Source organism: Anticarsia gemmatalis, chromosome 2 (assembly GCF_050436995.1).
Source record: "Anticarsia gemmatalis isolate Benzon Research Colony breed Stoneville strain chromosome 2, ilAntGemm2 primary, whole genome shotgun sequence".
Taxonomy (NCBI): Eukaryota; Metazoa; Arthropoda; class Insecta; order Lepidoptera; family Erebidae; genus Anticarsia; species Anticarsia gemmatalis.
In genome coordinates, this window is record NC_134746.1 from 894,571 (window position 1) to 908,749 (window position 14,179).

At 33.1% G+C, this 14,179-nt stretch overlaps 1 protein-coding gene across 2 annotated transcripts in view; it reads right to left on the minus strand.

The window, feature by feature from the left end:
* Nlg3 (Neuroligin 3) overlaps positions 1-14,179 on the minus strand; it is a 117,017-nt gene that overhangs the window by 39,853 nt on the left and 62,985 nt on the right. Inside the window, exon 3 of one of the 2 annotated variants that reach the window (XM_076123780.1) lies at positions 2,830-2,982. In XM_076123780.1, the coding sequence (XP_075979895.1) occupies positions 2,830-2,982 (153 nt within the window). Of the gene's footprint in view, positions 1-2,829; positions 2,986-14,179 lie in introns of both variants that reach the window. The other variant, XM_076123770.1, reaches the window with a different exon arrangement.

A 14,179-nucleotide genomic window follows, 5' to 3' on the forward strand; every position in this document is an offset into this window, starting at 1 on the left:
AAGCAGAGCTATTAGCTATTTACTTAGTTCATTATACCAATTTATTATTGTGCAATATTTTATTGCAGAAGTGTATATTAGCTACCTAGTTTTATGTCAAAATCTTTATGTACACTTTGATAATCTTTTCCGTTACCTCATACAATCTAAAACACCATTTACACATATTATTAGGTACTACAGAAATACAATCGCAGTCCCATCACCCAGTCCCTTTTAAACCCAAAAATATCGCGTGTGAACAAAGCAATGCAACTGACTCAACATTTTGACAATAAAAATCCGAATTCAATTCAAAACTTTTAATTACTTCTGTCTACTATTACCGAATTGCATGTTTTTAAGCTATTTTCTCGTATATGTACCATTTACAAGAAGTTTTGGTACTTAATACTGGCAATTTAGAAGGGGTGCCACAAGGTGCAATTTTGGGACCAATTTTATTCATTTGAACGTCTAGACATTCGTTGCGATGGCTCTTGCGTTTTACTTTTCAGTAGTTAACGGTAAATATTTGAAAAACATTTATGAAACTTAATAATATGTTAGTGATATATTACGAAGGAACACTGTTTTAGTTAATACTAAGATAACAAACTTCTAACGTTGAATTAATGATTTATCTATACAAATAGTTAAAACAGACCCTTTGTATAACTCTATTGCTATGGTTTCTTCACATCAAAACCAAAACAACATAACTCCAAGGTTAAGGAAAACCTCTAAGTACCACAAAATCACCGACAATCAAAGTGGCCCATTTGAGTCCATTGTTTATATTTATGATATTCCCTTTTAACAACGAGGTCTTATCAAAAACGTCCTTATGGCTATCAGCGTACACAAAGAATATCCCAGCTCGAATAATGGTCGAATAAAGTGGGATTGTCTTACTAAGTAGAATATTATCCGTTTGAAACAATGATTTTCTTGAACAGAACGGTCGTTGAAGCTCTCTTGTTTTGTTAAGTATGCTGTGGAATGTGCTCAGCGGTTCTGTAGTATGTATTTTTAGGGTTAAATAAACGTTTGACATAGCGTGGGATGATTTTAGAGGTCACGAAAGGGTGTAACGGTATGTGGGTAATGCTGAGGTATTTTTGCTTTTACCTTTGACAGGTGTAGCTACATTTGAAATGATAACGCACATACTAAAAATATTTTTGTTAGGGCCTAAATGATGAGTCGTATTAAGTACAGTCTTGTTATTATTATAATGACTTCATAAACGTCTCAAAATACTTTTTAGTGATTATTTGTTAGTTTTGTAAATTTATTTAGCTAAAGCAGAATACCAAGTAATCCTGTCATCATTAACTTCACAACTTAAAACCTAATCTTCATTAGATACAAGTGACAACTGTTTAACGAAATTCAAATAAACGTCTTAGAGAAACACTGACCGAATCACTTTACTTTGACTTATGTTTAGAATATCTTAAATAACTATCTAGAGTTTAGCAATCAAACTTCTTGATTTAATAATTCTAAACATCACTTTGATGAAATAATCATAGTTCGGGCCATTTAAAATTTAGATTATGCAAATCGAGTTCGTAAGTTGTAAATACAAATACACTATTTTAAATGTCATCGGTTTTGAATGTCAAAGTCAAAACCTCATAGTTCAATTTGTTGAAATGTCACAGGTACGAAATGTTCTGAATTGTTTCTATGTAATTAGTTGTAGTGTTTGTCTTCTAAAACTATTTAACATTTAATTTCAAATGTTTGATAAAAGTATTCGCTTACTAATGTTAATTTTAGAATTGTTAATTAGGTTAACAAACAATAATTCTAAAGACAACAATAAACAACATTAAGGTGGTTTAAAAAGGTTTTAATTTTTTTTAGACTGTCGTCAGTTGTACGTTCGATGTTATAGAGGTCTATTAAATTAACCAAAACGAATGTCATAAGCTTAAAGCTATTCTTTTAGAAAATGAATTAAACCTTCTGTTAGTGTGTTTCATCGCGATTAATGAACTATAATTGCATTGCAATAATTTATCTCACCAGTGGAATTTAGATAATGCTATGCAATATACCAAGCTTTATTCCCACCTGTCCTCCACATAATATTTATCACAAATTCACCATGAACGAACAAAAACCTCTTACACAGCAAACTGAAGATACCTTTCCGTACTCAATCTTGATGGTCAAACACAAGAGGGCAGGAGTGTCCTACTCTAAGCCCGAAACCTCTCGGTAGACCATGAGAGGTACTTTACCCTACTTATTATTCAAACACATTTATCCGCAATTCACTGAGTAGTGAATCCTAAGATGTATTTGTTCTTAATGAGGTCTTAGTTTCCAAGATATAAGGGCTATTTTGATGATATCATTGTTATATCACTGGACAATACAGTAATTGGATCGAAAAAGTGTTCTTTATTTTCTTTTGTCATATAAATAGTTTTTTGTCCAATGAATACTGAAGTGAATATCAAATAAAATGAAAGTGCTAATAAAAGTTAAGTGAAGGAAAATGAAATCGTAAAATGTTTAATGAGATTTTAAATTGAAAGTAGAAAGTGTAGGAAATATAAATACTATCGCAGTTTTTTGCATTAAAGGTTTTTATTATTTGAATAGTAAATTTAAAGTATTCAAGATTCAGATGTTTACAAGAATACTTATTCTTTTGAAATTTCATATCATCTTTGGGGCTTTCTCATTAAAAAGTGAAATGCGAAACTTATAAAAAAGGCTTCCCAATTTGGATAAAACTTACATTTCAGAGAACACAACTATAAAGTTTGCAAAAAGCATTGCAATATATATTAAAGTTGCGGGCAAAGTCTAGCTTATTCATAAACTTACCCAGAATCCCAAGTCTGTAATTGATGGTGACCACCACGAGGCCAGCGTGGGAAGCGAGGACGGTTCCATCGTAAGGGTTTCCAGAACTCCACTCGTAACTCTCACCATGGACGAACACCAGGACTGGATAGCGAGCCACTGCATCTCTTACTCCTGCTGAAAGAGAGGATTTGGTTAGATCTGTTGGCTAAATGTATGACAGATATTTTGCAATATAGGAGACCTTAAATTTCGTTGAACCACATTATGTGGCTCTTTGTGTATTTTTTTGTAAATGTCTCATTGACTAAGCTTTATTAGCTACAGGAAATTTTTGTGTAGATAAAATATATAAACACGAAGCTACTTTTATAATGGAAAACTGTTAAAATGCAACGTTGATTTAATAATTGTTCAACCACCAAGTCGCCTTTGATAGTTTGTTCCTGGTATGGTGTTTTTAAGATACCCGTTACTGCTTGGCAACAATCAAAAATAATAATACAAAATGACATTGTTGTAATTGACTATAAGTTATTCAATATAATTCAAATAATCGCAAATATCAAAAGCTATGTGTTTAATAAAAAAGAAATAGTAATTTAGAACAATACAATAACACAATACTATAATTGACTATCGTATTCATTCAATATAATTAAAACAATAACAGATATCAAAAGGTATTTAATAAAAAGAACCCTATCCAATAAACAATAAAGATCTAGAACGTAATTAATAACACATCTACAATAACAATAAATCAAACAACAAAACCGACCGCAAACAAAGGTTGCAAGAAACACTTTGTTCTAATACATATTAATATATTTATCTGTTATAACAAGACCCTTGAAACAAATAGCACTTAATCAACAATGGAGAAAGAACGATAGGAGATAATCACCAAAGTTGTCCAAGAGAGCAATATACACGGGCCATAACTGAACTAATACGTTATATTATAGCAGAAGGATGGATAGGGATGGGATGTGTTGAAATAGATACGATTGTGGTTAACGATTATTTACTTTTTAAAACAATCGATTCATAATCGGTTGTATGGCAGTCTATTGAAGTCATTAATAAAATTTGGTTTTAAGATTTAATAGAATTTAACAGATTTGATAATAACAAGTGGATTGCACAGAATAACGTTAAAAATAACACTATTTAAAGCTCTTCGTTAAAACTATGCCAGTATTTTTGTTTTCCATAATACGAAGGTTGAAGGATACTTTTTAATGCAATTAAGTGCAGTCGATGCTCCAAAAATAGGAGTGGAGGAGATGGATCAGGAAGGCTGACCCCACTACCACATGAGAGTCATAGCATGGAAAAGAAAGAGATAGTTTTGAATATCGTTCAAAGAATCGATTCCGCGTATTTAATCGAGTACAGGTATTCGAATACCTGAAAGTAGCGTTACATCACTAGAGCTGACAAGAAATGTTCTGCTATATGTTATTTTTATGACCGTCTTGAAACCAATAAATGTTGAGATGATCGCGCTAACGGGTGCTGAGACAATTGTGGTATATCTATTGTTACTTGTTATGTAATATGTTTTTGTACTAATACTTGAAAGGTGGAACAGTAAGTTACTTAGAAGATGAGAAACAAATATTATAATTCTTAGTTCTTATAAACATATTGTTAGGGAGGAAGGCCTCTTCAATTAAACGACAATGACACAATTACAGTTCTTATTGACTTCAACAAATGCAAGTACAATACTTCAAAATTAAATTTAATAATTTACGCTACAACCGTAGCTTAGTATGATTCATGGGCGAATGCATGCGTCGGCGACCGCTCGCCGTTCGCGTCGCCTCCCCCGCGCGTCTGTAGCCCCCCGTGCGAGCCTGCCCCGCGCGTCGCCTGCCCCGCGCGTCTGTAGCCCCCCGTGCACGCGTGAACACATATTATATTATCAATATTATCCAATTTCGTGAGTTTATCATTGGATCCAATGTAAAAGAAATTCTGCGGCTCCGAACAGTATGGCACAACTAAACTTTAAATCCTAAATTAAAATTTTCATACAAATCAATTAAATTACATATAATCAATTTCATTACAAGTTTTATAATATTACGGATATCTTATTTGGAGCTAAAGCTTAATCTACTTGAAATTACTTACAATCTAATTTATTTTTTAAACCTAGTAACTAAACATTTGAATGTAAGGTACGCAGTCAGAGCAAGAAATAATGTAAAATATTTACACAAAGAAAATGTTTCTAATGAAATTGTACGTAGGATTCACAACATGTACACCAATTATGCGTTCTAGGGCTAACTTTCTGTCAAAGTTATACAAGCCGCTCAAAGGCCTTTGACTAGATAACTACTTCAATCGGAATCGATATTTCACGTGAATTCAAAAGTAGATATTCATCTCAAATAATATGAAACTCTTACTAAAAAATATAAAACCTCAATAAATTTAGCCTGTTGTGCCTTCTTTAGCAAAATATGCAGCCAAAACATTTTGATACTCAAAAATGCAAAAAACAGCAAAAACTTTGTAAAGAATCCATAACCCAGTTATCCTATTTTCACCCGAATGACCTTATTTGATTTTTCTTTATTTTCCCTTCGAATTTCTTTTGTTAGTTTTGAATCTTATGTCAGCGATACTTATTTTAGACTTTCTGCATTTGATATAAGAGCTGTTTCAGTTTGCATGGAGATGACACATTTAATCGCAGGCGACGAATGTGGGGCATGTTGGGGATACTTGCAAATGAGTTATGCTTTTGAGCTAAATTTGAATGTAGACATTTTAGCAAAGGTATTAGATGAAAATAGTGAGATGAATATGAAGTAAATGGCAAATGAAGATGAATAGAAACTCATTCGTTTGGCATTTGGGCTCAGAGTTTTACATTCACATTCAGAGAAAACTATTTCATTTATGTTGATATGAAGCTATTCACAAAGTATGTTAATAATAAAGATATTTTATTCAAAATTGAATTTGAATACTTTTATGCATAGTATCGTCTACAAAGGATAATTCAATTTTATCGATTCATCATACATACATACATATTGTGATTACAACACAATAGCAAAAAGTTAGTCTTGTATTCCAAATTCTATTTTCTAAAAAATATTTTTGAATACAAAAAAAGGTTTACTTGAAGAAACATAGAAGAAAGAAAGAAAGAAGAGCATCGGTATTTTAACCACATTTTAAAATGTTCGATGAATCTTAACAATACTGAACACTATCTCACATCTTTCCATTCAAATTGTCGGCTGGAAACAAAAAAAAAGAATAGCTGTCTATCGGATTCGACGGAAATTTCCAGCGAAGATTCGAGATATCTCTCCCCTCCCCCCTTAACCCCCTACCTCGTCTTATCTCAGCCATGATGGATCGGGAAGAAAAGGATAAATCAAGTTTTTGTTCGAAGTTAGAATGTGTGGCGCAAGCCAAGGGAGTGAATGTGCTTTTTAACGTTTTTAAATTCGAGAATCAAGAATTTTCAAGATTTATCTTGGCGTAATGAGTGTTTAACGATGTTGTTTCTTTGTATGTTAGTTTCATCAGAATATTCGCCTTCGAATATTTTTTACTGGTTTAAGTTGATGATGAAATCATGTATTTCCCTTTATGTGGAGATGCTTATATGTTTTGATTATGTTTGTCTTACTGGTCATTAAAACCATACCGACTGTGCATAAAATCTACTTAATTCTAAAGTGAAATCACCCTTAACAGTGTCCCTAGTCTAGTAAAGTAAATCTATTTAACTCCAAACACTAAACAACTTCCAACTAACAAGTAGTATTCGCACAATTTAGATACCTAAAACATTTCTACATGTCCCGAAACTTTCAACAATTATTCTAAACAACATAAACACGAACAATTAGCATGTCATCCAGAATACAAAGTTTATTACTTAGACCCGTTACATTAGGGACTTTCATAAACACTGGTTGGGGAGCATCGCAGGCTATCTTGCAAATCTGCCCGGTAATGAGGGTACGATGGATATGCTATGTGATACTAACGTTAACGACCCAAGGAAAAATCACTTAGGGTTTGAAAGGTTCGAGATCTGGTCTAAGCCTAGGTAATATTGAGATGACGTAGGTTCGACGATGATTGTTGGGTTTTTGATTGAAATCGTGTTTCAGCAGTTTTGATTTTGTGGAAAAAGTGGTGGGTATTTGCAGGTTAGTAGCATTAGTAAGGCTCAATAGTCAAATCCTCAATAGTCTGTCTATCCGGTTTTTCTGATCGGGTAAAATGGGAAGAAGTTGAATAAAATGGACTTTCGAATTGTTTTTACTTATGTTTTTTTTTTGTAAGATTCAATGCTAAAATTAGCTAATGAAATTCTTAATTATTTTAAACATTAGACCCTTCATTTTAAATTAAATTTCACAAAAGAAAGGATCAATAAAATGATTGCTCAGATTATATTTAAAATTAAAGCAACCGAAGACCAATAAAAATATATTTCGTATCGAGATTTAAGTCGCAATCAATAAATTTTAGCCAGCTAGTGAACCAAAATTAAAATAGAACGATTAGATTTCAACCCTAGCCAATGATGGAAGCTGATTAATTATTTCGTATAAATCTCAAACTGAGGATTGCAATTAACCGAATTGTAAGAATTCAAATAATTAAATTCACTTTGAAAGTAAAATCTTTTACTTCGAAATAAAAAGCAAACATGATACAGTATGCAAGTTTGAGTCTCAGATTTCAAGAGTCTTAATTCGAGTTAAAGCAATTTTCTTAAACAAGTTCAAAGAAGCAGATACACTAAATTGCTTGAGAGTAAATTACTTGAGTATGTTTCATCTACTTTATGTAGTTTGCTTGCACTAAATCATTTAATACCTTGAAAGTAATGGAATCCTCTGTTTATTTTGAAAGCGTGACCGTTCAATTTGTTTTTGGTAATGTAGTTTAATAAGATTTGTTGTATTTCTTCGAATTGGACATTAGATTCCTTAATGCCTGTGATGTTAATAAATCCATCTCCTTTCTTGTTTTAGTTTTCTTGTTAATGATTTCACTTAGATTTAAGATAGATAGTAACATAATCTTAAGTGAATACAGAATTACATTTTATCAAATGTTTAAGCTCTAGCTGCTCACTTATTACTGCAGTTTTAAAATCGAAGTCATATTCTGTAATTAACAACTAAAATAGTGTGCTTTGCAGCCGCAAACTTCGCATAGGTTTGCGGCTGGTCGAGGTTAAATCCAAAATTGTGAATATAAGTGACTCGCACGTTTATGCAGCTGATGGTTGCCTATTTAATAAAGCTACTACATTTCGAATATACAAAGCAATATTTATAATTGACATAAGGCTCTAGTTGTATCACCAGAGTATTGCTACAAAGTAGTTTGAAATTTTTGCACCTAAATCGCCGTTTTAACATCATAAATTAAAATTGAACCTGACAAAATTTCAACACATTCACCAAGATCAAAAGATAGTGAGTTCAAAACCTAATCCGTACCAATTACGGTGTTGGACGGTCTCCAACCAGGGCCAGCAGTTCGTGGGATTAACCCGTATTTGCCATACTCCATTCAAACTGTTTAAATAGCTTCAGTTTCTTTTAAACGATGAATGGCTCTTTTGACTTCGGTAATATCATAGCGGATCGTTTTGCAAGATTTTTGGATCCACTAGATATTATATCATCTACAGGATTTCGTTTGATTTGCTTTAGTTTAGTTTTCGCTCTAGAAATTTACGAAAATGTTTTAATTGATTTTAGATGTTTCTGATTGTATTTACGATTTTAATCTATAATTTATTGAGTATTACATTTTTTAAATATTCCATTTACATTATATTTTTTGCCCGCTGTTCATGTATAGTTAGTTCACAACCAATCACATAAAGTTGTTCTTTCTTTACGCAATGGTCTCTTCTCCTATGACTGTGACATTTTATACCACTCTTTTTTCTAGTAAAGATGAAACTATGCTATCTTATACACCTAAATCAATTCTACCAAACGTACTCGTGTCAAAAGGTTTGACTTATTCATATAACATATTATCATCCTCAGCGATTGTAATGCAATTCCCAAAATCGGTTGTAAGTCAATCCAGTCCGGAACTTTGATGGGTGGATATAAATCAAAGGCGGGAGTTCCATAGTAATAAATCCGTATTTGGGTCACAATTTACTTGTACCCATCGTGTTTTATACAGTTGATGATATAAAAAATGTTTCTAATAAAATGCTGGAGTGGGAGTTGTCGAGCACTTTATTTGGCGTTGGCATTTCATTTTGTTTTCTTTTTGTATTCTCTGTGATATAAAATAACAGTACTTTGTTTAAGAGTTTCCAAGATTTTTGCGACGCATTGATATCTACCAAGATATTCTTGTTTTATTTTTAAAACTTCGTGTAATTGTTAACTGTAATTTATATTCTGTACGATGCATATTGACAGATTAAAAAGAACACATAATTTCAAAAGTGATCTAACATACAATAGACAGATACATGCTATAATTAATCTTAACCCTAGAAAGATAACCATATTTTGACTGCCACAAAAGATAACCATGCGCTTTAGAGGCGTACGATATATTAATATTTTTTTTTTAATGAACTAACTTAACTACAATTAACTAAAAAGCTAACTAAAAAGGACAGGTAGATACGCGCGCTCATTAGAAAGAGACAGCAATTTCCAACGGACGCGGGCGCCTCTGAGGCGTAGGTTATCTTTCTAGGGTTAAAAGGATTGAAGATTTACATTACAGATTCAAGGTCATCGAAAGATTAAATTCGTTCCAAAAAATTGTCTCTTTAAAAAATAAAATTAAGCACCAAATGAAAATTTTAATTAAAATAAAGTATTTTCAGGCTACACAGAATAATTCTAAACCTCCCACACATTGAAAAGCAAGTGGTTTCAGTTTACAAACGCTATAAATTAAACTCGGCTTCCCCGAAACGTTATCAACAGACTGCAGTTGCTTATTAAAGCAACGAATACCTTACATTTTACCAGCGAGATGTTGGAATTTATCGCGACATCTTTCCAATCTACAAAGACACTCGGAAAATTCTGAAAATCTCAGTGTAGTTATATTTTTACAACGTAATTTGAAGCAAAACCTGTCATTTTCCTGGAAATTCCTTTGAGAGTGGACGCTTAACGTTTTAATTCATACTGATATTAGAAACATGAACGCATGTTTGTCCTTCTTTCATCTCAAAATTGACAATCAGCAGAAATTATTTCGATAATTTTTGTTAGAGGAAATGGAAGAATAACATCACTATCAAGACTAGGATTGTTATCACGCATCTCAGTCGATAACTATTTGAAAACCACTATTCTAGGCGTTGTAGTGATTTACACGTTACGTCATAGCAACCATGTACAGAATAGTGACCATCAATTTGACATACACTAGTTGACAACTGAGATACTTGATACGCATACTGAGTAGTAGCCCTGTAAAACTTTAAGCTTCTAAAAATCTACTCGATACTTGATCATCATCAATCAGGAAAGCTATATTCCGCTCTGTTCCGATTCTAAGCCGTTCTCTCCGAACACATACTAACTCCAATCGTAACGATCAAGTCGAGTTAGTCTTACTACAACGACTAAACGCCACCGGCTCACAATCGAATTGTAGTCCAGCAACTAAGTGAGTTTCGCTTCCACCAAACATGGCTTACTGTTGCTCTAAATTGTCAAGAAAGTTAGGGTTTCAATAGCAGTATCTAATGCGTTTAGACGACAAAATGCGATGTAAAACCAATTTCGTAGTTGAAGTTGGCGATATACGGTGACTCATCAGCCTAGCCGTTCTTCTAACTATGTTGGAGTCGGCTTACAGTCTCACTGGATTGAGCTAAACACCTATTTTTCATAAAACGACTGCCTAAAGGACCTCCACAACCCAGTTACTTAGGCTATAACACGATCACACTATTACAATATACGGCGACTGAACACAGAAAATCACAAAAACGTCAATCAAAATCGCCAATACTTAAATCGTCTTGTGTAAAAAGAGCCTCGGTCTTCATAAGAATCTAGACAAACTTTTTAGTCTCGATCAAACTGCGCTCCCTTGGGAAATGTATAGAAAACTTAACGTTGTATCTCCGGCTGAATAAAGAAATATTTATTTAGAGAAGCGATCGTAGTACGGGTGTCCTTTGGGGTTATTTTTTAGGTATAAACTAGTGAATCCAGGTCTCGTGGCTAGGATTAACCGTGTTAGTGTTTACGGAGAGGTCGTTCCAAGTCTATTTTTGCTGAAACAGCGACATTCAGGTTTCTTTAATATGCATGAGACGTTTTGGCAGCGTAGGGGTGAGATAAGGGATTTTCTCGATGACGTTATTATACACACACTTGTTCGCCTATAGCATATACGATTTTTTTTTACTAACCCGTTACTGACTTATTGCTGGGCAAGGGTCTCTTTCCGAACGCGGGAGGTTCAGGTAAATGTATTAAACAAATTCTAAGCATGCAAAGTTCCATCGCAATGTTTCCCATAACCGGTAATTTAAGTGATAATTATTTCTAATACACATAACTTCTAAAGGTCATTATTGTGTTGCCTCGGGTTTGAACCGTCGACCACTAACGTGGGAGGTGCCAACTAATACCGCTCAGCTATCGCTGCTGTTCGAAATGTGTATATAAATAATTATCTCGCTTTGTTTCGCAAAGGTCATGTCTAATCGTCTAGTGCAAATTGTACATTAAAGTTGATTGCGTAGTCTATCAATCTTGTTAACTTTGTAAAATTTGATTTATGATTGTTTTCAAATCTACCGCAGTTATTACAAAAGTCACAAACAGTGTCAAAACAACTATCTATAGATGATACACGTGTTAAACATTTCAACCAAAAATCATTGAATCAAAATGTCCTTATACTTTGTACAATCTCAGTTATCAACAAATACTCAACGCTCCTCAATCGTTTCTACATCACTTGCTTTAAATGTAAGCGATTCACTCGAAGCAGCTTAATATCACATAACACTGGTACGGATAAGGAAAAATCTCATATCCAATGATCTATTCGATATATCGAGATGACGTCACGAATCAAGTGAATTCCGAACTGGATTTGTGTATAAAATTGTACTTCTTTCTTCGGGTAATTTTTCGTTATTTTTGGTACACGTGTGAGTTTTTAAATCTTCTTTTCCTTTGACTGAATGTGTCTGGATAAACGTTTTCTTTGAAAGCTTAGGTTTTTGGTTCGAAACAAAACGTCCACGTGTATAGTTTAACTTTTCTAGTTTATTTGATACCAGCTTATGCTCGGGACTGTATCGATCTGAAAGGTTTCAAGGGTCAGAAAATAGTTTGATAGTCTAAGCTAAAACACATACATATTATTATGTGTAAAATTTATTCGCTTCTTCTTTTACGTGCATTGGAACAAATATTTATACATCTATAAAAACTTTTTTCTTCAATCATAATAATAAAAAGTCAACTAGAATTTATTATATCAAGATAATTTTGCTATTGTTGATCGAATGATTGTATTGTCAATTTAATCTCTAACAACACATGACTGTTCTATAGAAGAACGAACACCTCAGTCGAAAATTAAAGCAGTATTCCCATGAAATGCCTTTCTTCATACATCCTCATACAGTTTCAACTGCGCACTTTACATTTCAAACAAAAATTGCGGTCTTTGAAAATAACGTTCTTTAGAACCGAGTATGGAGCAATTTCGTCAAGTTCCTAATTAGCTGTAAGGCTTGTTTTACTGTGACGTAATTCTTGCATTTCCTTGAAGACTTTGGCAGAATTCCATGAATCATTCTTTTATTTGTAGACTTTTATAATGACTTAATTTTTCCCGACTGGTTGGGTTTCCAAATATTTTTCGATACTTTTTCAAAAATGTTGATTTTAGTTATGATGCTTAGACTTTCTGGAGTCACGAGAATAAATTTTATTGACCACTCGAAAATTCAATCATTTTACATTTGGAGAGCCTGAGAGAGGTTAAGGACCAGAATGTTTTTTTTATATATTTTTACTTTAAACGCATAAAAATATGCGAAAAAAAATACGTAAACAAGTGGATTATAACGGCCCAGCCTAAACAACTATTGACCGTACCTCATACATCATAGAAAAATATTCAGTAGAAAAACGCAACACGTATTGTGGATAGATATCTCCATGGCTATCGGTTATCCGTTGATGGATCGCTCGGGGAGCATAAATCAACCCACGATATATAACTCTAAGCTTCACATGGCTGTCAACTCAATTTTTTGCCATAACCGCAAGGTTAGATTATCGTGTTATTCTATTTTGAGATTGAGATGTTTTCTGCTATAGGGAATATTGGGTGTACTGTTAAACTGTGGTTTTAGGTGTTTCAATTTTAAAAAAAAGTTAGTAATTTAATTCACTTCTTATATTTGAAATAATTCGCGGGGTTTAGATGTGGCAATTATAATACATTTAAACGATTTTTGAAATACTTTCAATTGCCTATCTCTATAAGAAATAAGTTTTATGCATATTTATATTAACATTTAATTATTGTTACTAAAATTATACGTCTTTTGTTTTTATGTTTTTTTAAATTTGTTCTGTTTTTACCACTTTTACTTACATTAATATTTTGACCAATTTAACCATCAACTGCACACACACAACACAAAACATCGCGTCTGATCCACACAGACCATATTCAGAGCATTCAAACAACACAGCCACGTCCGCGAAAATTGTGTACCGGAATTATGAACGCGGGTACGAATACCGTAATACCGTTTAGATCCGAATACCGGAATCGGAGGTCTGTAATTCGGAAGTTTTCCGGCACGCATACTATTGAGGGAACTATGTAATGCTTTCAGTAGCTCATTTCTCTACTACTATTGACTACCGACAACTGGCTTGTCATCGAGAAATTTTGTATGAAAATCTGATCAACGCCTCTGACGGGCGTCGTGGGAACGATTTTGGCAGTACATTTTAAATGTCAAACTTTCGATACTTGACAGTACCGACTGAACAGAATCGTGCTGATCGTCCGTTTAGTTCGGCATTTTCAGTTCATAGTTTCAGGTTTTATTAATATAGAATATGTCTGCAAGATTTTTCACTTCACTTTGCACACAAAAATGAACCGCAAAAAGAAAATTAATTTAATATTTTGCACTTTTGTTTCAATTTTTATTAAAAGCCAATTAATTAAATTCAGGTCGATTTCTGTATAAAAGCACAGTTTATTGAAAATATTAACGGAAATAAAAGCCATCAAATATTTTTACCTTGGCATACTTCATTAAAATTTTCTTGTCAGACTAGATTTAACTTACTCATACAACGCTTTTAATATA